Genomic DNA, 27,155 nt, shown 5'->3' on the forward strand with positions numbered 1-27,155 from the left:
GGGCGTACCTGATCAAACCTGAGCTTCCACTCAATGGACGACACCAGCTTCCCCGAACTTGGCGGCGCCATGGCGGCCGTGGCGTACAGGAGGTCGGCGTTCCTCCGCTGCTTGGACCGCAGCAGGGCCAGCGTGGCCTTGGTGCTGAGGTTCAGAGGGTTGGGGTTGTAGGAGCTGACGCACCAGGAACTGTAGATGGAGCTTCCTGGGTCGGCTTGAGCGCTATTCGGTTTGGTGTAGTTGAGGAAACACCAGCTGACCCTGCTGTTGGTGCGCAAGCTCGGGAACTGTAAAAAGTGCTGGGGTTCGGACACGTCGGCGAGCAGCAGAGTTTCTCCCGGGCTTCTCAACTGAACCGGCAGGTTTGCTGGGACCTGACTGGCCATAAGCTGCTTGCCGGCATCTTCTGCATCATCATCGGAGGAGATCATGGACTCGGGGCTGGCGCGGGACTCGTCCACATCGAGCTCCTCGGGGGAATCTCGGCCACACGACACGGGCGAGGACTCCGTGACGATCTGGAGAGGAGGGGTAAAGCTTTCCGGCCGGGGGACGTCGGGCCGGTGGTGGGCCGAGGAACGGATGGGAATCGCAATCTTGTTGGGAGCAGGGAAGTCTCCCAGGGGAGGAGAAGAGGACATCCTCTCACAATCGTCGAAACCGGGTCCCTCCTCAAGCTTGCTGGTGCCGGTGCCGGTGCCGCTCAGCTCCACGGCGCTCAACTCCTTCACCATCTGCCCAAACATCCTCTCCTCCTTTACCCTCTTCTGTTGCTTGGTGTCGATGGAACGCTCCAAAGAACTGGCAGGGGAAAGCATCCTCTTGCTGCCTCCGATGGCGGATCCCGAGGCATCCGTGGTGGAGACGGTGCCCGACGTGAGCGAGAGAGGAATTCCTGTGTTGGGGCCACAAGCTGAAGACTTCCAGTGAGGGGAGCGCAACATCGTTCCGTCTGTCTGTCCCAGGAAGTGCGATAAGTTGAACCCTGCGCCACTCGGACCTCCGCCGAGACCGCCGGGTGTTTCGCTGACACTCACATCCAGCTGGCTAACGCTGGTATACATCACGGTACCGTACGATGGCACATGGGTTTGGATGCGCACGGGAACCAGCAAAGGCAGAGAGGTGTGGGAGCCCAGGTTCTGGGTGGCGAAGATGGGTTGGATCTGCTGCAGCTGCCCGGCGGTGCTGTTGGACGTCGGCTTAGATGAGAGAAAGGCCAGGTTTTGCTCTTGGAATACGGCGGGATTCATCGGAGAACTGGAAGTGTCTGATTTTCCATTGTGCGGCGCCTGATCTTGGAGCAGCTGCTTGTGGAGTGTTGCTTTCCCAGATAAACTACTCGGAGATCGGATGTGGAGCTTCTGAAGTTGCTGCTGGGCCTGGAGGGTCAGCCGCTGTCTAGAAGCCTGACTGACCTCTTGACTCCAGAACAGAGCCGACTGCTGGTAAGAGAGGAACGGAGGAGCACTCGGATGCTGTTGGACGACCTCTCTGTTGACCTCGTGACCTGAGTGTTCTCCTTCAGATGACGAGCCCTGGGTCTGGAGGCGATACTGCAGAGACCTGCTACAAAGAGAATATCTCTTTGCTCAGCAAAAATTGTAGTTCGAATAGAGCAAGCAGTCTGTCGAGGACACTCTTACCCGCCGTAGTGAGGTTCATCCTGCGGACTGTCCTCACTGATACTCTGCTGGAGGACATGCTGCTGGTGAGCTCCTACAACTGAGGGGGAATGGAACCTCGTGTTAATGGGACGGAATCACTCGAGTCACTGACTGGAGTCGGACTTAAGTCGCCAATGTGCGACGATGTTGTAATTGAGAAAGACTGTATGACTTAACCCAAGTCATGACTTAGTGAGGACTCCACCTTCATTTTTTTCCACAATAACTTGGGACTTGAGACTTATTCAGGACGTACACTTAACATTGCTATTACGAGCTCACAGTTGAACAAACATTTCTACAACTTACCGCCAACGGTATTGCCAGCTCTTTGGGTTCTGCAGGCCACGTTGCTGCTTCTCTGTGAGGGTCCGGTCAAGCCAAGCCACATTCCTTGCTCCACACTCTCCTGTTTGATTGACAGCTCAGAACCTCCTGGTTCTTGGAATACTGCCTCTGGGTAGACACTCAGGGAGGCCTAAATATGATAAGATGTGGAGTGGATGAGTAACTGAGTTCTTGGTTGATCTAAGTACAATAGCCCTTTTTGACTGAGGAGTGTCCCGAGTTTTAAAAGTTTTCAGAGAAGTTACCAATGTTAAAATCGTCAAGAAGGAAATTTCTGTTACCTGTCGGACAAGAAATCCACGGCGGCGCTCCTTCATGGCGGAGGCGCTGGTGTAGAGCTCTCCCTGTCTGGACGACGACAAGCTTCCATAGTCGAAGGACTTGCTGCGCATTTCAGGAACTTCTGAGGGAAGAGTGTACGGCGCCTGTTCCGACGACGACCTCCTCATCTCCCTCTGCTGCTGGTGGCTAGAATGACCACTGCCGGGCACCGTCAGAAACTCAGATGGTTTAGCTCCTCCGCCGGCGCCCGGATCCTCCTGTAGGTTCTTTGCAAAAACAAGTGCGTTTTATTAATGGTTTTGGTGCGGCGTCTTGAACTTACTAAACTTAAAGACGTGGTACCGGTTTAGTGGGTGACACTGTCTTGAGGCCTTCGTCTCTGTCAAAGGACATGGAGAAGGAAGAGGAGTGCGACAGATTGCTCTCCTGACTCGGGCTACGAGACAGGCTGGTGCAGGTGGACTCAAAACTGGATTCTCCAGATGAATGCTCCATGTCGGCAAGGCGCAGCCTCTTCTTCTTGGGCGGCAGCTTCTCTGAGGGCATCTGGGAGAGTGTGTCGCTCCTCTGCGGCAGTTGGAACTCCTCCGCGTGCGTCGGATGCTTCTCCGCCTCCTTGGCCACCAGAGCTTCTGCGTCTTTCTCATCCGTTACCCTGATCTCGGGAACTTGGATGTTTGGCTGGCGGACTAATTTGTGCGGGATGTGGTAAGGCTGTCCGGGCGAAGCTGCTGCCGATGAAGACGACAGGGAGGCCAAGTCGCTGTCGCTCTGCGGCTGCTGATCCATACTCTCGGTTCTCGGCAGGGCCGACTCTGGACTCAAAGCATCTTCAAAGATATCCGAGTCAGACTGTTCCGAGTACTGGCTGGACGGGGCCGAAGGATGATATCCCGGCTGCTCGAATGACTCGGACTTCTCGAAGGAATTTGGCCGGCTGAGGGAGTTGGTGTGCTGGATGACCGATATGACGTTTCCGGCTGCCTTCCTGCATTCCGAGTCGGTAAACAGAGCCACGTCCTCGGAGCACATGCTTGGGCAGGTATCAAAGCTGTCTGACTGGCTGTGAGCACTCTGAAGAGAACCCTTCCCTGTTGGAGTGCCTCGAGACCCATCCAAACTAACATAGTCTCCTGCCATCTCCACTGAACCACTGCAGCTACTGTCACCATGGTCAGGACTGTCCTCCTCATCCCCAACACTCTTCTCCTTCCGCCTTTTTCTGGTGGCTATTTCTGACATGCTAACTTTAGTACTATACGGGCTATAGACAACGGGCTCCGCAGCTCCTGAAGTCCGTTCACTACTCAGCTTCTTAGCGAGAGATGAAGTGAAAATTTTGGCCACGTGTCCAGAACCCTCAGCATCTCCCGTGTGGGCTTCATGGGCTGAAAGTTCAATAGCTGCCTGTCTTTGGAGTCGACGGAGTCCCGGCTGGTAAAAAACATCGTCCGACGTCATCATCTCGTCAAAGGAATGGCTGCCTCGGATCCCCGGGGGAACACTGAGGTTTGGGGGAGAGGATGTTGGCATGGAGTTGCTCCTGATAAGAGGCCCTGAATCTGAAGGAGGTTCCAGAAGTCCTGGACTGCTCTGACTGGGTCCAGTTGAATAAAGTTTGGGATCCCTGGACATTCCTACATCCCCACGTAAACAGATATGATCCTCAGAGATCTTTGCTACTGTGACAAATTGCCTGGATCTGGAATTGGGTCGGTAGTACCAAGTCCGACCGAACATGAGCTCCTTATATGTTTTAACATTCGCATTTGGAGGGCTGATCTGTTGTTCTGCACTCTCAGAACGTGAAAAGTAGCCTGAGTCTGTGCTGCCTTTGCTGTGAGGACTGAGGAGGTTCAGTGATTGCGTTGCAGAGCACTCAAAATCCAGGCCTTTCTTGTCATTCAGTCTCAGAGCCAAACGTGGTTTGACTGAAGGGGTGTCATCCAGTGAACGCCCTCTTCTCCCTGCCAGAGACGTCATCATGTGGTGAGAAGCTTTTATGTCCTGAAAGGGCGGACACCCCATCCCTCTGGACTTGGGAACAATCAAGATAGGCACTTTGATGGAGCCCACGGACAGCTCTTCAGCCGAGTCTGCGTACGCTGGTTCTGCACCACCTACATAGTGACAGACAGGCACAAGATCACCTATGTCATATATGAGAATGAGACTGAAGACCATCAACACTGTTAAGAGGATCTATGCCGGAATCGAATGTGGTTGAACAACTGCAGAAAGTAAAACATGTACAAATCTAGAATAAAGGTTTGTTTTATATTACAGCTTTTGTCTTTACATAAATAGCTAAAGCCTTTCCCTGGTTTGTGGACTTCAACATTGGTGGATTACCATAGCATGGATAACAAAGACATAAATATTCTAGATTACCTGGACTCTTGTCAGCTTCGAACGAGATTTGCGTAATGGATCCGTCTTTGTCGGTCAGTATGGTGGCTCCTTCCACTCCTTCCTCATCCGTGTCCGTGCTCTGCTCGCCATCCGAGTGGACCTCGGCATCGCCCCCAGCCTGATCCAAGTCGCCGCCTCGGGAACCGGCCAGTTCCGAAAATGGCACCAGTCCGGCCTTGATAGCGTGAGCATGGGACTTGCGATGCTTGTAAAGGTTGCTCTTAGTTTTGAAGGAAAAGCCGCAGGGCACACAAGGGTACGGCCTCTCGCCGGTGTGGGAGCGGATGTGCTTCTTCAGGACGCTGGGCTTGGCGCAGGCTCGGCCGCAGTAGTAACAAATGTACTTTCCAGGCTTTTTGGGTTTTTGCTCCTTTTTACCGTAGCCCTCGTCTCCTGGGTCAGGACCCGTCTGGGAATACGGTACAAAGGAGCTAGGTAAACTTGGAGATTTTTGCCGGGGGAACCTCCCGGCCCCCGCCCCGGCCCCGTGGGTGTGAGTATGTCCCGGGTGTCCCACGGAGTACAGTTCGTCTGACGGCAACTGTCCGGCAAAAGGCCAGGCGTGTGCCTCGAGTCCTGGTTGGGGTTTGGCTCCCGAGTGGAAGCGTTCAGTCTGCGGATGCTGAGGGTATGGTTGGCCCAACTGGTAGGAGTACCCCCCCGGAAAGCCCTGAGCCAAGGGCCCCTGGGGGTCTTGAGATGGCGGCGGGCCTCCTATTGCCCCGACCGACGAATGTCCAGATAGCAGCTTCCCAGAATTCCCGGTGATGGCGTAGCTATGTTGGGGTGCTGATGCCACGTTAGCGCCGCACGGCAAACCCTCACGGTGTCTCGCTGCCGGGTCATCAAAAGTGCCTCGCTTGGCGGTGGTGGAAGGCTCCGACGCCCACTTCCTTTGCAGAGGCATCTTCTCCTTGGCCGCGTCCTTATTTGGGCACTGCTGCCTGCCGCCGCCGCCGCCACTGGCAGCAGACTCGCGAGCTTCCATTTGTGAGAAGCGGGAAGGAGACAGGAGAAGGGCGATGGGCACACGACTCCTGGAGGCTTACAGAGTCCCAGCGCCGTCGGCCATCTTAACCCAACATTTGGTGGTGGCCATTGCGGAAAAAGTGGAGCAAGAAGTGTAAACAAAAAGTGGGAACTTTAGTAGAAAACATCAGACGTCTCTTCTCATTTCGTCTCGTTTATTTTGTGTCCAGTTCACTTGAAGGAAGACACTTCTGGGCCTGATCTGGATGGGGACACAAAAAGGCCAAGTGTGAAAAACTGTACATCAACCTTTATACACTAAATCCCCGCTATTCACACAAAAGTGGGTCTGAGTCGTTGTTTTTGTGCCCTTTCTGAAATGCCATATTACACCACAAGATGGCACCAAAGCTCTGGCTAATATAAAAGTAGTGTTTAGGTGTCACCTTATGGCATCTATAGGCACTACTTTCCTATTAGACCGGTTTAAGCGCCCTTCTTGTGGTGTCTTGTGGGCCTTTCAGTTTTTTCACGCCAGTTTTTCAGCAAATTCGCGAACAGCCAACCTCCAAAGAAGGCGACGGCTCCCCCCCTCAATGCCAAATACTAACTTTTCAAGTTGCTTGTCGATGACGATCCACGTCCGCGCCTGGAACGCTCGCTCGCACCTGCAACACAACAAAAAAGCCACCGGGTGAGCGTCATACGCGTTGCAGCCGTCATAACATACGACAACGCAATGCAGCGAAGACTCAAAACGTCGTCTCTGCTTTATTTTGATTATTATTATTTTTTTTTTCGCATCCAACTGTGCTTTTTTTTGCCTGTTCTGCCACTTGGCCCGCCTGAACCCACCCTCCCTCCACTCTGTGACTCACTAGAGCACAGCATACCCACGCTGTTCCTAAAAAGACACAAAGGCCGATATAAATAGCTCAGAGGAAGTGACGCGGGAGTATCATTGTGTGTGTGTGTGTGTGTGTGTGTGCGTGTGCGTGCGTGTAGGTGTCCAAAGAAGTTGAAGAGCAATGATCAGCATCTTGGTTTAGTGCCCCCCCCCCCCCCTTTTGGGGTGCAGCTCCCACGCACACACAAACAGGAGGAGAGAAAGCTGACACCGCAGTACATATTTTGATAACAAAGATAAAGGAAGTTTTACAAGATGTTCTAACAAAGCACAACTCAGCAGGTGTATAACGAAGAGCTATTTTTAGACACTTCCCTCTTTTTAGGCCGATTCAATTCCAACAAATAGCTTACGGCGCCATCATGCCGTTATGCCGGACGATAACGCAATGCCAACATATGACGATGACGCGGACCAAATGGTGGAAACTGTGCCGTGTGAATGAATGATCAACAACAAGGCTCGAAAAAAACAAATCGTTTCGAAACAGTTTTGTAAATCAAATGACTTCAATTGAGGAGCAAATTTTCGAAATTTTGTGCAGCAAATTTGTTTTTGTTTTTGCGGTTTTATACCCTAAAGCAAGGGTTTTGATGAAACAATAAAAATGACAAATTAGTGAACAATTGTTTTTGTTTTTCACACAATCGACAGTTGTTAGCTCTTCACATTTCATATAGCAGCAAATCGTATTTTCTTGTTTTGGAAGCAAAGCTAAATAAATTGATAAAAAAAAAAAAGAAAAAAGATCATGATAAGTCAAAATCAAAACTCAGGACTCTGTTGTGAAAGTAAACAAATAACTTTCCTGATATAAACATTTTTATACTTTTATTTTCTGCTGTTCAATGTTGGATGTTCTCGTGCTGTGACACGGTATGAGCCAGATGTTTGTTGAAAAGTGGCCTCCATCACCCAAACACCTAAGATGCGTCAATCTTGGGTTAGCTTAGCAATTAGCATGGCTTCTCCCTTGGTTAGAACGATACTTGCCAGAAATATAGCTTATTCGCCACCACAGAAGCGCAGTAGCTAGCCAAATCGCGTTGCTAGCTAGCTAGTGCGTGAGCAACGCAGCCTAGCAAAACATTTGAGAAGTCTTGGTGGTTAAATCTCAGTTTTGCTAATCAACGCGATTAATGAGGGGCAAAATGCTAATTTGGCCTCGCAAACTGCTCATTTCGAGCCTCGAACTCGCTAACTGACAAACAAACCAAAAGACTGTTCGTCCGAACACGGTGAGAACTTTGCATGAATGTCTGATGCGGTCTTCTTGAGGTCAATCAGGGCCGGTGTGCGCGAACGTTTAGCGTGCTTTCCACATTCGCATTGGCAGGAAGTCATCAGAATAGCCTAACACGCGAAAACGCACACGAAAACCAGCAGGTCGCTGTCAGAAAGGAGAGATAAATGATAGTCATCATTGCAAATCTGTTTCCTGTCGTATCTTTTACTGCATTGCGTGTGTTTACTCGTCGATGGCAAATCTGATACGGACAGACAACGGACGAGTTGCCAGTGAATAGCAAGCTGGGCATGCATACTAGACAAAAAATTGACTGGTCGCCAATGTCAGAGGACAAATGGGGATTGGTCGCCGGTCAATGGTGACCAATCATTCCATGTTGTTCTATGAAATTGGTGTTTCTTGGCTGAGAGCATTTTTTTTTGTCCAATCAAATTTCAGGCTATTAGTTACCATGTCAATCTTATCTCCCCGTGGCCTTAAAAATGTGCATTTCTGGTCAGTATAATGTATTTTATTGACATTTTTAAAATGTTTTTGTCATGTTATTTGAGAAATATTTATTATAAAGTGCTTCAGGTTGGATACCATTTTTTTCCCAGACCAATACCAGTTAAAGTCTTCACTCTTTGAATACCTCAAGACCTTGGGTCAAACTGCCACAGAATAGCGCCAACTACTGCCGAGGAGGACTTACTGAAAGACACTTGGACCCAAATCACACTGCCAACACAACAAGGAGGAGGGGATGTCAATCCCCAGACCATAACCCAATAAAGTATGCATTTTTACCTCCTGCCGGGAGGAACCCTAAGAAACGAGCAAGAACTGAAAGAGGCTGCAGTAAAGGCCTGGAAAAGCATTTCAAATGGAGAATGCAACAGTCCAGCGGGACACAGGTTCGATACAGTTATTGCTCGTAAAGGTTACGCCTCCAAATATTCAACGTGATTCATTTGAAGTTCGTTGAATAACGTCTGTTCCAATACTTTTGTTGCATTTTTGCATCGTTTCGATGGTTTGTCCAATTGCGTTGACGCGATCGCTTAAGTGGGCGAAGTGCCCACCGAAAGCTACAAAACGCACGGCTCGCAAGCCAGAACAAAGAAGGGAAGTTAATGGCCTCCTAAATGGACCAATCAGGATAAGCTTCATGTGACACACACACACACACACACAAAAGCAGGGTTCACATTTCCGAGTATGTTGTCGGACTTTGTGTGGTCAGGCAACGTTTAAATGATTAAAAGGCGTTACTAATGCTTTCCATTCACTGATTAACTTCTTTTAGACAGCAACGATGGGAGAAGGGGGGTGTGGGGGGGGGGGGGGTTCGATGGCACGAGTCAGCAAGGGGGCGACGGAGGGCGGCTGGCACCACGTTCTGGCTTGGCTCTCTTTGACGTATTGTTTCAGTTCATGTTCCAGTTTTGCTCCAACCGAGTGTGTGTGTGTGTGTGCGTGAATGGCTTATGAACGATCATGTGGCACGCGATCGTAATAGAAATGTGAAGTCATTTCAAACTTTGACACATTTGGACGATTCGATTCCAGAAAAGAACGGAGAAAAAAAAAAAAAGCAGAATGTTACCGGAATGAAGTGCAGTTGTTTCCAGAAAAAAAAAAAGGAGGCAAAAATATTTGTAGGAATGCTGAAAGTCCTGGAAACCAGGAGGTTGCGGGTTCAAATCCCACCTCTGACTATCATATCAAGAAATGCATTATAATTTCACTGAAATCAAGTGAGCTCAGTGGTTAGAGCAATTGTCTGTCACCACATTGAACCAGGGTTCAAATCCTGCTTGGACGAACTACATTTGAGTACAAATGCAATTTTGAAGAGTGATTATTGTCAAATTCTTTCACAGCTTTTATTTTTGATGTCATTCAAAATTCAAATTCAATGCTAGCTTTCGTTATGCTGAAGTATTTCAGTAGCACGTCACAGACTCCTCGATTGCAGCAATGGTCCAGCGGTCAACGGTGGAGGCGAGGGTTCGAATCCCACCTTACGCAGATTGCAGTTCACATTTCCTTGCTTTACTGCAATTCATCTTTCAATTGACTTCATAATGCATTCAAATCTTAGCATTCAGCATTTTCCATGCAATTTCTCCAGAAATTGCACTTTGTCGAGCATGTGATGAAGTCATATTTGCTCAGGAGAAATAGAATAATATTACCGCCACCACAAAAAAAAAAAACATCCTATTGCTATTTTAAACAGAACATGTAAAGTCAAAACCGAAATCGGATCCAAATGCAGCACATCAGACTTCACTTGCGCTCTTTTTTCTTCTTCTTTTCTTTTTAGAATTGCGCCTGTTGGCCACTTTTTTTGGCTTTGAGCGAACGTCTCCTCCTGCAGAGGAGAATAAAAACACGGAGCGGCGCGAGGGCGGGAGGAAGACGCTCATCATGACAGTTTGCCAAGCGGGTGCCAGGACGGCCTCAAATAGGCCAAACGGGCTTTTGAACGTCGTTCCGCGTCACAAAATCAACTTGCAAGTCTTGCAAGTTGCCAAGTAGCAGATTCGTCACAGTTATGTAAATACAACTAAATGATTAAATACAATTAAACATTCATTGCAAATTATTTTCTGGGGACTCCCCAACTTTAGAATCATTATCCTGAAATATTCCCCAAATGTTACATAACTCTAAAAAGAGTCATTAATAAGTCACCACCAAGTCATGTTTTGTTTCAACGCCCGGCTGTCAATCAGGAGTGCGTTACCGTGGAAACGCATGCCACGGGAGACTCAAAACAATGGAGGGAAGAAGAAGAAGAAAAACAAGTAGAAGAAAAAAGATGAATCGAATGAACTTTATCTGAACTTGGAATGAGCACGCACACACACACACACAAACACACACGCACAACTCAAGACTGTAGACGGCACAGGTAGGAAGTCAACTACACGGTTGGATATTTTTGTCCGACAAATGTATACGTGAGAGTGCGTGCGTGGGAGGTGGCAGCACCAGCAGCTGTGAGTGTGTGTGTGTGTGTGTGTGTGTACATCTGTGTGTGTGTGTGTGTGCGCGCGCGTGGGAATAGGATGTATTCGGTTTGCCAAGGTCACAGTTGCCGAGCGCTTGTTATAAAAGCTTCCGTTGCGCAATCCACGCATGTTCCGGGGCGTAAGCGTTTTAAAAAAAAAGATAGATTCGATCGCTCGCTCGCACTTGAAAAAAACCTCAAACGCAGCATCAACGTGCAAGTGGGGCGATTCATCGATCTTTAATCGGGAGCACAATCTTGGTTGCAACTCATAAATGAAGCCGATCTTCAGCGATTGTTTACATTTGCTGTGCTGCTTATCTAATCGCCACTTTCTCAACCAGTCAGCCAACCACCAGGGGGCGATCACATGGTTGAGGCTTTTACGACGCTGCTCATGCCTCCAAAGAAGATCTCCATGTTTTGTTCTTTCCCGGAACAAAAATGCTGAATATTACGAGAAGGCCCATTTTCCAGACAAAAGGCAGAAAATTACAAAATGAAGTCCAATTTTCTCCCGAGTGGTCACAATATCCATCCATCCAATTTTTCACAGCACTTAACAAGCACGGGAACACATTTTTTGGGGGGGGGGGGGGGGGGGGGGTGGGGTAGGTCAAGAAAAGGGCACTAAAGGTCAAAATTATGCATACAATTAAGAAAAAACATTCCTATGTAGTTATCTTTTTTATTTATTATTATTTTTTTTTTATGTATTTACAGTATATCAGCAGTAAATAATGATGCTACAATGGATATAAAAAGTCTACACACCCCTATTGAAATTGCAAGATTTTGTGCTATTCAAGAATGAGAGCAAACCATTTAAAACTATTTAGTTACTTGTAGTACACAAAACAGAGTGGAAGTAAAAAATAAACAACTGATGACGTGGTTGCATAAGTGCACACACCCTCCTAAATATTTAATAAATACCAATCGTATTGGTCAAATATATTAGTCAGATGAAGGGTACAAAAAATATCAGAAGTTAAATCAAAAGTAAATTGGTCAAAAATTTATTTAAAAAAAAATCTGATTATTTAATTCATCCATGGCATAATTGATAAAATAATTCATTTAATTAATAATTAAAAGCTAGTCCTGGAAATCAAATGAAATTTCAATTCCCATCCTTCGTGATCGGCCAGGTCAGTCATAAACAATTCCAATTCAAGCGCAACATTTCATGCTCCGTTCAGGGCTCAAAACACCTGCTTGGAATTCTGCCCGTCAGCTCCACCTGTGAACATTCTCAGGCATTTTAGGTTCACCCCAAAACCTCACCTTGTGAAGTCCATAGAGGGAGAAAGAGCGGCAGACATATTTGCTGCTGCAGGGCGTCGAGACGCAAGAAGGATTATGCAACAAGACACAAATGTGGCTTGTTTTCACGTAATAATGTTCCAGGCTTGGAATAACTTCCTGTTAAAACGCTGCGTGTGCGTGCGTGTGCGTGTGCGTGCGTGTACGTGTGTGTGTGTGAGAGAGAGATTGTGTTCTTGCTGTCCTGCCAGCTTGGAGTTCTCACACACACACACACACACACACACACACACACACACACACACACACACACACACACACACACACACACACACACACACACACACACACACACACACACACACACACACACACACACACACACACACACACACACACACACACACAAAAAGTGACACAGCAAGCGATTGAACCGGTTGAGAAATTCCATGCACATGCGGCGTGTATTGTGTCGTATCTGCATCTGTCAGGGGAGCTGCGGGTTTCCATTTAGGAGAGCACGGCCGTGGGGGAGGACGGGGACGAGGGGGGCGGAGGTGTGCGCTGGGTTGCGTGGGGGTGAGGTGAGGTGAGGTGAGGTGAGGAGGGAAAAAACAGCCGTCCTGTTGGTGTAAATTGCCAGTGGAAAAGAGAAGGCAGTCATATTTTCCACAGAGCTGCTGGGCCAGCCTTGAAACTATTACGCTCACTGTGTGTGTGTGTGTGTGTGTGTGTGCGTGCAGCTTCATTAGATTTTCCACAACAGTGTGCAGAATCCTCCAGGAAGCACGATGGACACAGGAAAGGGTGCGCTTGTTTTGCGGACGCCGGCCGGACGTTGGGGCTGTGTTGGGAAACACTCCCCCCGGCCGCCAAAGTGCGACTTCTCGTCACAAGGTCGTTTTGTTTCAAACGGGGGACTCAGATGAAAATAGACGTCTTGTAAATTTGACACAATGTTGTGAACAAGGCTACAGAATGTAAAGAGTTACAAAAAATTGCCAAGTGAAAATCTGTGGAATAATGTGGGCGTGTCCACTAAAAGCCCCCCCCCCCCCTCGCTCAGCTGTCAACTGGCAATCATAAACCTAGAAAATTGGACGGCAATTTGTCTAGCATCTTTCATATGACCACAACAATTAGAGCCTATTGTGACAACGAGGCACTCTAAAACAGCCATGCCAGTGCGAAGCTCCTTTCCACAGACTGACTGTTACAACAATTACCCCCCCCCCCCAATTTTTTTTCCAAATCCACCAATTTCACGCAGGCCAACAACAAGCAAGGATAGTTAACAAAAACTAACATCACAAAATAAAAAATAAAATAAAAACATTTTCGTTAAGGAAATAAAATTAAAATGCTCACTGAAACTACATCTTACATTAAAAAAACAAAATCCTTAATTTTTGTCAATTACTATCATACAATAGCTTCTTTAAAAAAATTACTATTTATTTTGGTATTTCCAAGGTCGAACAGTTTAAAAAACTAAAACTAATACTGAAACTAATAAAAACTAACCTAAAAATTACATAAATTTTTTCCATGACATGCAAGCACTCACGGTCGACAACAAGGCACTCTAAAGGACTTTAAAAAAATACCCCCCCCCCACCCCCCTTCTTGTTCATCCTCCTTTCTCTGCACGATGTGCACTCAGGGCCAATGATGAGGCGCTCTAAAGACATCATTAACAGCCCGAGTAGCTTTTTAAAATGTTTTTCATTTGACGGATGACTGAACTATATCAAAAAAAGATATTGTACAGTGAATGAGTGAATGATTCCAAAACAGACTTTGTCCTTTTGTGGTCCACGTTCGCACATCTTCTGACTCGCCTCATTAAAAAAAAACTCCAGACAGAACCCAGAGGTTCAGACTCAGAACAATTGAAGGGCATCGGAACGAGCACGTCAAAGCGCTCCTTATTGGAATCAGGAATCATCCGTTGGTGAAAAAGAAGCGCTCCTTTCGCCGATTGTCAGGCGCAAGAAACGGCGGGAGGAGCTTGATGGGAAGCAGCGAGCGTCCCAGACGTCCGATGACATCACGCTCGGGCAGCAAAGAAAAATGAGGACTGCTGTGATTTTCCACCCATAAACACCCTGAGATGTTTAGCTGGCTCCGTGGGGGCGAGACGCTCTCTTCGTGTCATTCCCACGACGTCACAATCGGGGCCTTGACACGCGCGTTGAAATCGTGATGTGACGGCTCCCGAAAAACAAAAAAAGCTCAATTTTGTTTTTTTGTTTTTTTGTTTTAGCTCAGTCACTGTCAGAAAAGGCCTCCAGACGTACCCAAATACATAAACGAGTCACAAACCGCCTCCGTTCCTCACAAATCCAGAGCCAACGAGACACGTCTACAACCGGCTACAACCGGCTACAACAAGCTCGAAACATCTCAAACCGGTCAGAACAAGCTAGCACCAAATAGCACCAACCTGCTAGTCCGATCAAAATTCTTTCTTTAAAAAAAAAATATATATATACATTTAGCAGCATTTTACAACTAGCTGGAACCAGTTAGGCAGATTCATCTAGGCCCATCCAGAACCAGGTAGAACCATCTCCCAGTTGGAAGAAATGAACCAAATAGAACCTTCTGGTCCCGTCTACAAGCAGTTACAAGCCTCTATAGACCAAACCTACCGGCCCTCATGGACCGAATTGGGACACCACTGATCTCGGCCCATGTGGTACCAAGTAGACACGCCTACCAGTTGGAAGAAGCTAGAACCAAAAAGGAACCTTGCGTTCCCATCTAGAACCTCCTACCAGATGGGAAAAGCGAGACTCAAATAGAACCTTCCTGTCCCAAGCAGGCAAAACCGTCAGCAAAACCCTCTTAAACGAACTAGACCACAATAGAGGTCTTCTGGTATCATCAACAAGAAGTGGACCACTACAGCATCAATGACTTAAACCGGTCCAGCAAGACCATCTAAACTATCCAGAACCATCCGGTGACATCCAGTGTCGACTAAACTCGTCTGGACTTATCTAGAACCAAGCAGACCCACTGACAAGCAGCACTTCTGGAGCGATCCAGAAACCAGATGGACCCATCTACAAACAGCCCGGCCTCATCTAGAACTGCGAAAGAACCATCTCCATCGGGTCACGCCTTTTCGGCATGCGATCATCTTCGTTATCGTTATCGTCATCTTTAGCCTCCTTTCAGTTTCGAGTGTGTGTGTGTGTGCGCGTTGCCACTTCCGTTCATCTGCATACCCCGCCAACCCCCCCATCCCCCCCCCCCCACGGCTTCCTCACGCACCCCCTCACTTCCTTTCCGCTCAGCTCGTTTGTTTCTCAGGCAGGCAGGAAGTTCTGCTGGAGGCCATGTTGCCCGCCGTTGCATCACACGCCAGATTGCCGGCGTCCCGCGGAACGTTCAACAGCGGAAAAAGAATAAAAACGTTACGTTGAAGAGATGTCGGTCGGGACTGGCGCTTCTCAATAAAAAGAACCAGAACCAGAATCTGGACTGGCAAACATTCTGATCCAGTGTGTGCGTAACAGGTGTTGGAGACAGTAGTCATTCACCTGCCACCTACACACACACGCAGAGACACACACAGATGAGTGCTGCCTGCTCACCCACACAACGCTAATGTTTCCCGCCCCTCACATCCGACGAGCAGCAGGTAGGTAGGAGGTGTGCGCGTGCGCGTGTGCGTGCGCGTGCGCGCGTGCGTGTGCGCGTGCAAGACTAACATCGACAAGCAAAAAAGTCTTGCGAGCACAGATGGCCCCAAGGAAATCATCCCTCTCTCGTTCACTTTGTGCCTGAAAAATCCTCCCAAATTTTCCCCGCCACATGTGACACATCGCCGCCTGATGCTGCGTTGCGCTTCCTTCCTGCTACTTCTTGTTTTTAGTTTGGCCAGAATAGGACACGAATGCTGGCAATCGGAAAATATTGTCTTGTTGTGAATGTGGCCGTCAAGGCTCGTGTATGTGCGACTGGTCAATGGATTGGCGACCGGTCAATTTAACACGACTGCATTACGACGAGGAAGTAGATGTTGGAGGCGTGAAACTCAAATTTCCCAGTTTTCATGAATGTAGCAGTATGCATTGAATTGCACTGTAGATAATGGTACAATAAAATATGAAATTTATGACATTAAAATGTGAAAATTATGACTTTAAAATGTGCAATTTATTATGTTGAAAAATTACAAATGTTACATTTATAACGTTCAAATGTGAAATTTATTATGTAAAGAGTGTTAAATTTATTAAGTTAAAATATGAAATTTATTACATTAAAATTTGAAATTCACTACTTTAAATGTGAATTTATAATGTTGAAATATGACATTTATTACATTCAAATATGAAATTGATTACGTTAAAATGTGAAATTGATTACGTTAAAATGTGAAATATGAGATTTTGTATATTAAATTGTGAGCGATTAGGTTAAAATGTGCAATTTATTTTAATGTACTATATAAAGTATCATGTTAAAAATGTGATATTGTTCACTTACTGCAAAAACAAAACAAAAGTTATGCCCTTTTGCTTGAAAGCAACCAAATAAAATACGTCAGCGACACACATTTTAATCATGCAAGTGTTGGAATGAAGTCAATGATCTTTTCTTCAGTGATTTGGCGCCTCGCCTCCATTTTGTAGCTTCCGTTTGCTCTTCTTCATTTCCACGTCACTAAATCACATCTGACTTTTCTATTCCGGCGCCTCCTAAATTTCCCTTTTTTTGGGCCCATCAATCTTTCTTTTTTGGCGTCCCTTTCCTCCACCCGGGGGTCGCGACCATTCCTCACCTTCTGGCTTGCTTGAATTAATCACACCGGTCGCTAACCAACCTCCGCGCTGTTAATTAATCAGCCTTAATGAACAGTCTCAACTTGTTGAACGTGTTTGGCTCTTAATTAGCCGGCTGGCCCGCGGGCCCGACAAGACCATTAGGTGGGACGAGGCTGGCGTGATGAGACAACCTGGCGCTCTAATGGGACTGCTCAAATATTTATCATCATATTTATAGGCCGGGAAGAACCACGGCGTTTCAAACCGTGCCCGACCGGCACCCGCGATGCCTCGTAAATTCGACTTCCCGAGAAGTAGCCCTCAGGTGAGATTCAAACTGGCAACCGGCAGCCATGAATGTTATTATCAAGATTCAATATAAATGTTCTGCTCATTTCTGTCATTCTTCGCGGCTCATCAGGAAAAAAACTGATCTTCATGAAAAATGTATGATGAAATATTATCGTGATATTACAATCATACATCAGCACCAGGAAAATTGAACGATGGACATAGATGAGCTTCATTCGAACCCCAAAGGGAAATTCTAGATTTACTACAAATATTTAACGCAATATATATTTTTTTATATTACTCGACCAATTAATCGGTAATCGGTATGTTTTTCTAAAAATCTATATCAGCATTGGCCTAAAAAAATCCACATTGGTGGGGCTCTAATGATAATAATAATAATGATAATAACAATAACAATAATAACACTAATAAAAACAATAATAATAATAATGACCCCTGTGAGGACAAGAAAATGGATGGATGGATGGATAATGATAATAATAATAATATTTGAGGCAGCAAGACTCCATTACCCAGCATGCCGTTTGCTCTTTTGGCGACAGAGGAAATATGCTGTGTGACAGATTGTGTGTGTGTGCGTGTGTGTCATCTCTCCATCTGCTGTCAAGAGGTCATCATGTGCGTGCGTGTGTGTGTGTGTGTGTGTGTGTATCTGACAGCATGTGTTTCCCATCTGGTCCCGCCCAATCCCTCAACTCTGACTTCATTCTGACCTGCTTCCTTCCTTCCCTCTTTCATTCTTTCTTTTTTCACTCCTCAATCATCTTCATCATCATCATCCTCATCAATAGTGACGTGCGCGTGCGTGCGTGCGAATGACTTCTCGAACGCGCGGCCGGCGTTGGACAACGAGTGTCGATGATGTCATGCCGTTGTCATTCCCGCGGCCGATTTGCTCGCTCGTACTGTTTGAATTTCTTTTCCCGGAATTCCTCCGCGGCCCTCCAATCTTGTCAGGATCATCTCGCTCGCTCGCCGCAGAGAATTCCGCACACATGTCCGAACTGAACAGCACAACGATGAGCTCACTTCCCATTTTTCTTGACTGAGAGGTGGATTGGTCAGCAGGTCAACGTTCATAAACAGGAAGTATTTCAAGACCAGCCAATTTTTTTGCTGAAGATTATCGACTGTTAAATCCTCTGTCATCCTGCTTTTTGCGCCTACAGAAAGCCAATAACACAATTTAACACTTGAACGTCATCTCATTATCTGAATGCGGGAAGCCGCATCAGCAGCGTGCGCTTTGCTGACTCGGTATTAATTCCACCAAACATCTGCGCCTCGCCACCGGCGACGCCCGCCCAGTGAAGAGTCAGCATCCAAAGGTCAAAAAGTCATTAAGACAGTCAAACTTTTGACTGACTCGTACGTGAGTCAGCACACACTTTCTGGTAAAAGAAAAAAAAAAAAAAGGAGGATGGCCTGATGGGAACCGCATCAACGTGCACATGCACACGTGCACACGCGTGCACACACCATACACACACGTTTTGTGAGCCGTTTTACGGTTTTGGCGGTTTTAATCTTTAAATACATGTAACGAAATGCAATGTCTCCTTTTCACAAAACATCAGCACAACTCACGGTACCTGGTGTCGAATAAAATGTAAACAAAAGTATTGGGGCATGCATGAGAATTTATTTATTTATTTATTTATCTACTTGTTTATTTAAAGTGAAAATTGGAGGGGAAATATTATGGGACAGAATTTAAATTGAATTGAAAACTGAAGAAAATTTGCACACAATTTTTGGGACATTCACTGTAAATGAAAATGGGGGAAAAAATTTGGAGATTGGACAAAAATATACGGACACGAATGAAAGTTATAAACCACTTAAAATTTTGAGGAAAAAAAATGCTTTGGAGCAGAACAGGAAGTGAAAAGTGAAGAAAATTTGGACAAAAGTTTTGGGACACACACAAGAAGGGCAAATGGGGAAGAAAGTTTGGGGACATTAAAAGGAAGTGAAAAAAAAAAGAAAGAAAACTTCTTCGGACATCCTCAGTAAATGAAAATATAAAAAGATTTCAAATTTGCGCAAAAGTATTGGGACTCACAAAGGAAGTGACATGTCAAGAAAATTTGGACAAAAAATTGGGTAAATGAACAGAAAGTAAATAAATAAATAAATAAGCTTAGCTTGAACAACAACAAAAAATTTGGACACACAAATGAAAAATGAAAAACATTTGGACAAAAATATTGGAACACCCATAGGAAGTAAAAATTGTCAACAAAAAAAGTGACATTTGGACAGAAGTTTTGGGACAGCAAATGGAAGTGAAAAAGTGGATAAAATGTGAAATTTGGACAAAATGAGTGGGAAACCGAAAAAAATGACGAGCTCAGTCACAGAACAAATTTAGCTAATGATTCAAGAATAAGAACTTTCTACACACGCTCCCCCCCCCCCCCCCACACACACACACACACAAGCTGGCCTCTGAAAACCAGATTGAGTATTTTCGTCGCCTTGCGTCAAACTAACGCAACTCGTGAGTGTTCGGGTCGTAAATTTAGACGCCTGTCGATGACAGCCGCAGTGGACACGAGCAGAAGCCGACCTCAGCTGAACATCTGGAGCCCTGCGCACACGCGCACGCACACACAATGCCAAGCATGGAAGTGAATGAGAGTGAATGAACGCAGAAAAAAAAAAAATTGTCAGGAGGTAAATCATTTCATAAGTGAAACTTGCGTGCGTGTGTGGATGAGTGTGTGTGTTTCCGTGGTAGGTGACCTCCTGCCTGGAGAAGTTTAGATTTGGGCCCGGCGGTTTGAAAGCAGCAATGATGGCGAGAGTGTAATTGAGCTGCGGCAAGAATGTTTGTTTTACGGCCGACTTGAGTTCCATTTCTGCTTGCGGTCGCGTTCAAATTCGTTCCTCCTCCACGCTGGAGCGTTTCGCTGATTTTTTTCGTTTTTCGAGTTTTGGGAATGCAGAACAACAACCGCACCTGATCGTTAATATTATATCAATGGAAAAGTATTTACAGTAATTCCCCTCTGCATTGTTGGGGTTGAAATCTGCAAAACAGGGATATGAATTACGGGCCTACAGTCTTAATTAAACACATTTAATGCATTAAGAGTGAGTGGGAGCAATTTATAATACAAAACTATTGTGCAATGTAATAACACTGTAATAACACTGTTATTACACATCCAAAAATCACGGCTGCGGACTCACTTCACTGCATGGCTCGAGTTGAACGTCGATGCATTCCCCATTCACTCCATCAACTTGATTTGTTATCTTCATCTTAACTACGGCAACATCTCATAATTGAGCCGAGATTCGCCACCTCGTCGTTATCTTGTACTCCACACCGCCATCTACTGGCACCCGCTTGTAATTGCAGTGGCTTCCCAACGATCCACTTTCATGCCGACCGTTGAAAAACGTACTTGACTAACGTATTCGCCGGTGGTAGTTAACAGATGACAACAGATGACGTATGCGCCATATTTCCTTTTTGTCCCGCATTGATGCTTCCTAAAAAAAAAACGCCGTCGAGCATGCACTGTGCATTGTTTGTGCTTGGTGGGCATCAATGTGTAAAAAAAAAAAAAAAAAAAAAGTAAAAAGAAAAGAGTGCTTTTGTGTGGAGCATTCTTGGCACAAACGCACAAGCTCGCTCTCTTTCACGCTGGCGTTTATGAGGCGCACATACTTCATCACACCCACTAAATCCACGTTGCACAACCCACGCCGATGCCGACAGCCCAGAACCGCTTTTAGTCGCCATCCTACTAGTCTGCTGCTTGGCCCATTCACTTGTGCACTAAAAGATGCGCTATACATAATTTAAATATTTTAAAAAAAATCACATGGCTTAGAAGTAAATACAAAATACAAAAATAATTTTAAAAAAAATCAAAGTAAAAATTAAATGTGATTAAAAAATGAAAAACAAAATCCATGTTAGAAAAATCTAAATCTCAGCAATCGGGTAACATAAAAGCTGCCAATAGCAGCCTTGAATACGTAAGGGGGGGGGAAATCTGACATAAAGTAAGCCCTCCACACCAGTAGTTGGCGCTGCAATGCATAAATGCAGTGTAGAAATACACTTAAAATAGAAACAAAAAAAGTTTTAAAGAATAAAAATAATTATAGAATATATATAAAAATATAAAACATATGAAAATAAATACAGAAAATATATAAATATAAATACAAATATATATAATAATAAATATAAAAAATGTATAATGGAAAAATACTAATACGATTTAAGTACAAAAATCTACTTCAAAGTAAACTTTAAACTAAAAAATAAAATTACACTTAAAATAATCACAAATGTAAAACAAAATAAAAATGAAATATGATTTAAAAAATACTAATAAAATGTTTATTAGAAATTTTTTTAATGTTTCAAAATAATATTATATTTCTTTTCATACTTGGACCCAAAAGAGTCAATCTCATTTGACTGCGCCAACCATCTCGCAGCTCATTGGCTGCCATCCATCAAAACATCAAAGACCCGCTAGCCATGCTAACAAATGTTGCTGATGACATCACTTGATGAGAAGTTGCTGCCACATCACCACGGCAACCGTCAACAGATCTCCAGAAGCACAAAACGTACGCAGCGAGAAACCAATGCTCAACACTATCGGACTCCGGAGAATGTTTGCAAGAAGTAGGTCACCGGTGGGGGAGGTTCGAGAGGTGCGGAGAGGGAGTGGGGGGCAGTGTGTGTGTGTGTGTGTGTGTGAGTTTAACTCTCACACACACACACACTAACCGCAGAGGAATTTCCTCGTTTCATATAAAACTGATAATGGGATGTGTCCCAGCGGGAGTGGAAAATCAGAGGTGACTTACGAGCTGCATTCCAACCTCACACACACAGTGGACACTCCCTGGGCTAGCGCGCGCACACACGCTCACGCACGCACGCACACTCATATAGTTTACATGAGAGAGGAGAAGGAAGGCAAAAGCGTTTGGCAAAGTGCAAGCAAGTTTCCACGCGCACTCGAACGCTACGCCATCCATCCTTCATCCCGCCATCACGCGTCCGGCTGTTTGCCAGGCGACCAGGGCCCATCGTATACCGGCACTTCCTGTAAGCGTGTGTGTGTTTGCGTGTTTGCGTGTGCGGCCCTGGCACGGATGGCAGAACAGACGGCGTGATGGCGTGATGCTTTCTACCTGCCGGGAAGAGAGAGAGAGAGAGAGAGAGATGTGTCGGAAAAGATGGACGGCAAGGTGATGCGGCCACCTGGACCTTGTGTGTGTGTGTCCCTGTCTGTGTCATCTTGCGAGGACCATATTCCGTGTTTTTACACTCATTGTGGGGACCACAGGTCCCGCCACCCCCGCCAGAGTCCCCCCACCCAAGTAGATTTCAAAAATCTGTGGGAAACACAGATGCATATACACAAAATAACACACAGCATACATGCACACAAATGTACACACAGACAGATAAACACACACGACAGACGCAAACAATATACCTCACGTGCACAAACACACACGCACGTAAACACACCTACTCACACGTGCCACACGTGTACACACAGACACACAAATACCCACAAATCACAAATGTACACACATGGACAACTGCAAAAATACACAACACATACACAAGATGTGCACAAACAGGGTCACACAAGCATGCGCACACACACGCGCACACACACACACACAGGAAGTCGCGTTGGCGCGCCAAGTGTGTTAAAGCATTTTTCCATTCACAAATTCTCAGACAGTGAAGTGTGCTCGGGCCTTGGCCCTGCTGTGCACGTGAAAGTGTGTGCGTGTGTGTGTGTGAGAGAGAGAGAGAGACCGAGCGAGAGAGACAGTATAGATGTGTGTGTGTGGACTATAATAATAGAGACTTGTCACACGCTGTCAATAATGTCTGCTGTGTCACCACGACAACACCGGTGGTCCCCCCCCCCCCCCTCCCTACTTACTTAGTAACACACACACACTATAGAATAGTCTAAGATGTCTAGACTGACTCAAAAACGAATTCCCTCCTTTTCCTCCATCGCCACGGCAACAGGCAAAGCCACCTGTCGGCTGACTTCCTGCCCCCCCCCCCCCCCCCACCCCACCCCCACCCCACACACGCACACACGTCACAAAAGTTTCAACACCTATCACGCACCTTCGACATGTTGCCATGCGCTTCATCAAGTTGTGTGTATGCGCGCGCGCGCGCGTGCGTGTGTATAATCATCTCAAACGGGTTAACAAACCTGCAAGAAAATTCCCTCCTTTACCTCCATCGCCGCGGCAACAGACACGGCGACCTGTTGTTGTCTCACTTCCTGTCTCTTTTTCATGTCACGCACACTCGCACACTTTCACTTCCTGTCCCCAAAAAGCAGCCGTCAATCAGCCACTCTTGCTGTGTGTCCACTGTCCAGACACCTTCTCTCGCCGTCTATGTTTACATGTGCTTCACCGGCCCGTGTGTGTGTGTGTTTTGTGTGTTTTGTGTGTGTGTGTGTGTGTGTGTGTGGGAGCCCTAGAGAAACACTCCTCTTGCCACAGGAGTAAAGCCCAGGCATGACGCAGAGCCAGAAATAGACAGAGGGGGCCCCGAGTGGGGGGAAGCGCCCGGACGCCGCTGCCGGCACTTTTGCAGCGACCCGATGGTACACACACACACACACACACACACACACACACACGCACACGCACGCACGCACGTCAAGTACAACAGGTTTGACAGAAATCGACATTCCCATTCTAATGATGATTTGTACTTCATTACACAAGCTTGGATCCTATTGTCACTCAGAGAGAACGAATAAAGATTGATCTTTTGAATAGCTTCATCAAGGGTAGCATTGTAGACGAGTGGGTGGGAAGCCATTTTTTCTATTATAGTTTGTTTTTATTTATTATATATTATATATTGTTATACAAAACACATCGTTATAGTTTTGTTTTGAATACTTTCAGTGTTGTTGTTTTTTTTAAATATTATTCATGGTGTATTTGTCAAGTGCAAGCTGCTTCATTGTGGTTTGGATTGTAATAGCTTTAGTATTAGTTTTAGCATTTTTTAGTGTTTGTTAAGTACAAAATGCTTTTTTTTTTTAAAGTTTACTTTTCAAAAAACGTATAAGTATTAGTTTTTCGAAAATATATGAAGTATTTGTGAAGTGCAAAATACGTTGTTATACTTTAGTTTTTAATAGTGTTAGTATTAGTTTTAGCTTTTTTTAATAAATGGATTATTTGCAGAGTGCAGAGCATAAAGTCACCTACAACCTTTGGGGATTTATCATTTTAACCTGTGCTTTATGGTCGACCCACAACTCACACCCAGCTGCTCACTAACTAGGCCACGCCCTTTAAAGTACACAGAGTACAGTATTGACACTTTTTAACGGCAGTTTATTTATTTACACTCCTTTATAATGTTTATTTTGTTTTATACAGCACAGTGCTATTTATTTAGATTTTCCCAACAATTTTATTTTTGTTTATTTTATAAAAAAATGTTTGCATTTTGGAGGTCTGGAATGAATTAACATTTCAGTTGATTCTGAAAGGGAAAAGTCATTTGAGGTAGTGTAGCTGTTGCACAATAAAGTGTGGGGTTGATGTCCCAATACTTTTGTCCAGAGTGTGTACGTCGTTACGTGTGCGTGCGTGCGTGTGTTTTGCATGAAAGCGTGCCTGTGTGTGCGTGGGTGTGAAGCACAAACACAAAAGCCGTCGCTTGTTTATTTGCTTTGGCGACGCCAGCGAGTTGCGAGTGAGCGAGAGGGACCACTGCGGCCTCCAAGCCACAGGGGGACACACACGCTACACTCTTATGCAACACACACACACACACGCGCACACATATGCAATCACACAGCTGTGCCTGATCCCAGCAATGTAAGGTGTGTGTGTGTGTGTCTTTTTAGTAATTTTATTGCAAAACTTTGTGCTGATTGTTTTTTTGCTGCCAGTTAACTGTAACTGATACATTGTCACAAAGTTGGTGGGCATGCATGCACACACACACACACACGCACGCACGCACGCACGCACGCACGCACGCACACGCACCAAGTTGCTGACGTCCGCTCTTAAAAGGTTAGTCTGAAGTTGGCATGGATCCCGACGTTCATTAACGAGTCAAACGTCTGAACACAAAAGGTTAGCTTGGGCGCTAATTAGCGAGATCAGTGGCAAATCAAAGCGGCAGTTTTAGGAATCTGGGACGCGTTCCAGCTCGGGTAAACTGTGTACTATGACATGACGATGTTCTAGTATTTTTCTACGTCATTATTTATGTGTAATATGTTCTCTGTTGCTAGAATGAGACATTGTTGTTGTGGTAACATTCCACAGTTTGCCTATGTTGCTGTTACCATATCTATGTGTTTTGGTCTATGTTGTAATAATGTTTTCTGTTATGATATCTATTTTTTTTATTCTATTTTGCTGTAATGTTCTATGTTGCATGTTTTTAGAATGTCCTGTGCTGCTACAATGTAATCTTTTAATGGCCATTGTTATTAGAACATTGCTTCCATGTTTTATGGTCTAAGTTATACTATAATGTCCAATGCTTTTAAAATGTTTCCTTTTTTTTGTTTTGGTCTAGGATGTTATAGTGTCCCACAGTATGATAATACAGAGAGGTGGCAAATCCAGGTCCAGAAAGTAAAAACCCTGCCACAGTTTGGCTTTAGCCCTAAGTGCTAGCTAGCTAGCTCCCTAGCAGGTAAATGAGCACCATGGGAGCTAGCTAGGGCGCTTGCTCGCTAGCACCTAGGGCTAAAGCCAAACTGTGGCAGGGTTTTTACTTTCTGGACCTGGATTTGCCACCCCTGATAATACTCCATTTCCATAATCCATATTGCTGTCTTATTATCGATGTATTGTTGTCTATGTTGTCGTAACGTTTTCTGTTGTTATCATAGATATTTATAAAGACTTAGATGTCTCGTCTGCGCGGCTGGCCAACGGAATTGAAAGTCCGCAAATGGCGGCCATCTTGCTGCAGTAACCTCGCTCCGCCTCTCTCATTCATTACTGTGTTTTTAATCGCACATGTTCTTTAAATGAATTTACCAAAAATCAACTGATTATCGAGCAGTTTAGTTTATAAGCGTAGCGAGTATACAACATACAGTACTTGTTAATAATTTGTAATTAATTGTGCGAAAGCAAACCGTCAAGTTTGAAGCAAGGTAACAAAGTTTACGTTTGTTCAGATCACTCACCTTCACTCGCAGTCAATACAACAGGCCAGACTGCCTGCCTGTCACAAGATGGCCGCCTGTGCGGCGGACGTTGGAAGTCTTTATAGATATCTATGGTAGTTATGATGTCTATGTTTCACATTCTATTTTGCTATAGTGTTCTATGTTGTTGTAATATCCTATACTGTTCAAATGTTCTGTTTCTGGTCTATGTTGTTTCAATGTCCTTATAATGTTTCGATCATGTTCTTTTTGACGATGCTAAAATTAGCCGTGTCCGACGTTCTATATCAACTTGCTGAAGTCAAAATGCGAGCTTGAGCGTGTGTCGGACGGACGGCCTTCCCCTGCCGCGCTCTCTTGTCTCTCCATGTGCGAAACTCGACACTGGATGCTGCGGAGTCTCTGGGGGTCTCCCGGGGAAAGGCGGGGGACACATAACATAACGGCGGCTTTTCCGAGTCATTTTAGCACCGCGGGGCAAGGCCGCGCCAGCTGACAAGTGGAGACATAAGAAGATTTTGTTTGGGATTTTTTGAGGAGCCGGAAAGCGACGGACGACGCGAGTCAGCACGTGAAAACCAGAAGCGTTCGAGTACTTGAAGGCTCGGAGTGCATTAAGAGCCGCTGCCCACAATCCTGACTGGTGACAAGACGAGCTCACGTGGTGAGTCATCGCAAAAAGCAGACAAGCGCCAACGGGAAACGCAACTTCTCAACTGCTGCGCTGGGGAAAAAATGCAGAGGAAGCGCAAGGATGCTTG

General features: G+C 45.7%; 1 protein-coding gene across 4 annotated transcripts in view; it reads right to left on the reverse strand.

Moving 5' to 3' along the window:
* The window catches only part of hivep2a (HIVEP zinc finger 2a), a 56,235-nt gene that overhangs the window by 7,739 nt on the left and 21,341 nt on the right, over window positions 1-27,155 (reverse strand). For 2 of the 4 annotated variants that reach the window (XM_086060611.1, XM_086060610.1), the window contains exons 3-9: window positions 6,290-6,346; window positions 4,689-5,940; window positions 2,640-4,417; window positions 2,297-2,563; window positions 1,977-2,145; window positions 1,647-1,725; window positions 9-1,569 (exon numbers count right to left, since the gene is read on the reverse strand). In XM_086060611.1, coding sequence (XP_085916737.1) covers window positions 9-1,569; window positions 1,647-1,725; window positions 1,977-2,145; window positions 2,297-2,563; window positions 2,640-4,417; window positions 4,689-5,697 — 4,863 coding nt within the window. In that variant the 5' untranslated portion in view covers window positions 5,698-5,940; window positions 6,290-6,346. Of the gene's footprint in view, window positions 1-8; window positions 1,570-1,646; window positions 1,726-1,976; window positions 2,146-2,296; window positions 2,564-2,639; window positions 4,418-4,688; window positions 5,941-6,289; window positions 6,347-23,436; window positions 23,666-27,155 lie in introns of those variants that run through there. The other 2 variants (XM_086060612.1, XM_086060613.1) reach the window with 2 other exon arrangements.

Source organism: Leptonotus elevatus, chromosome 18 (assembly GCF_054856555.1).
Source record: "Leptonotus elevatus isolate MCC_2025b chromosome 18, RoL_Lele_1.0, whole genome shotgun sequence".
In the NCBI taxonomy this organism is placed as follows: domain Eukaryota; kingdom Metazoa; phylum Chordata; class Actinopteri; order Syngnathiformes; family Syngnathidae; genus Leptonotus; species Leptonotus elevatus.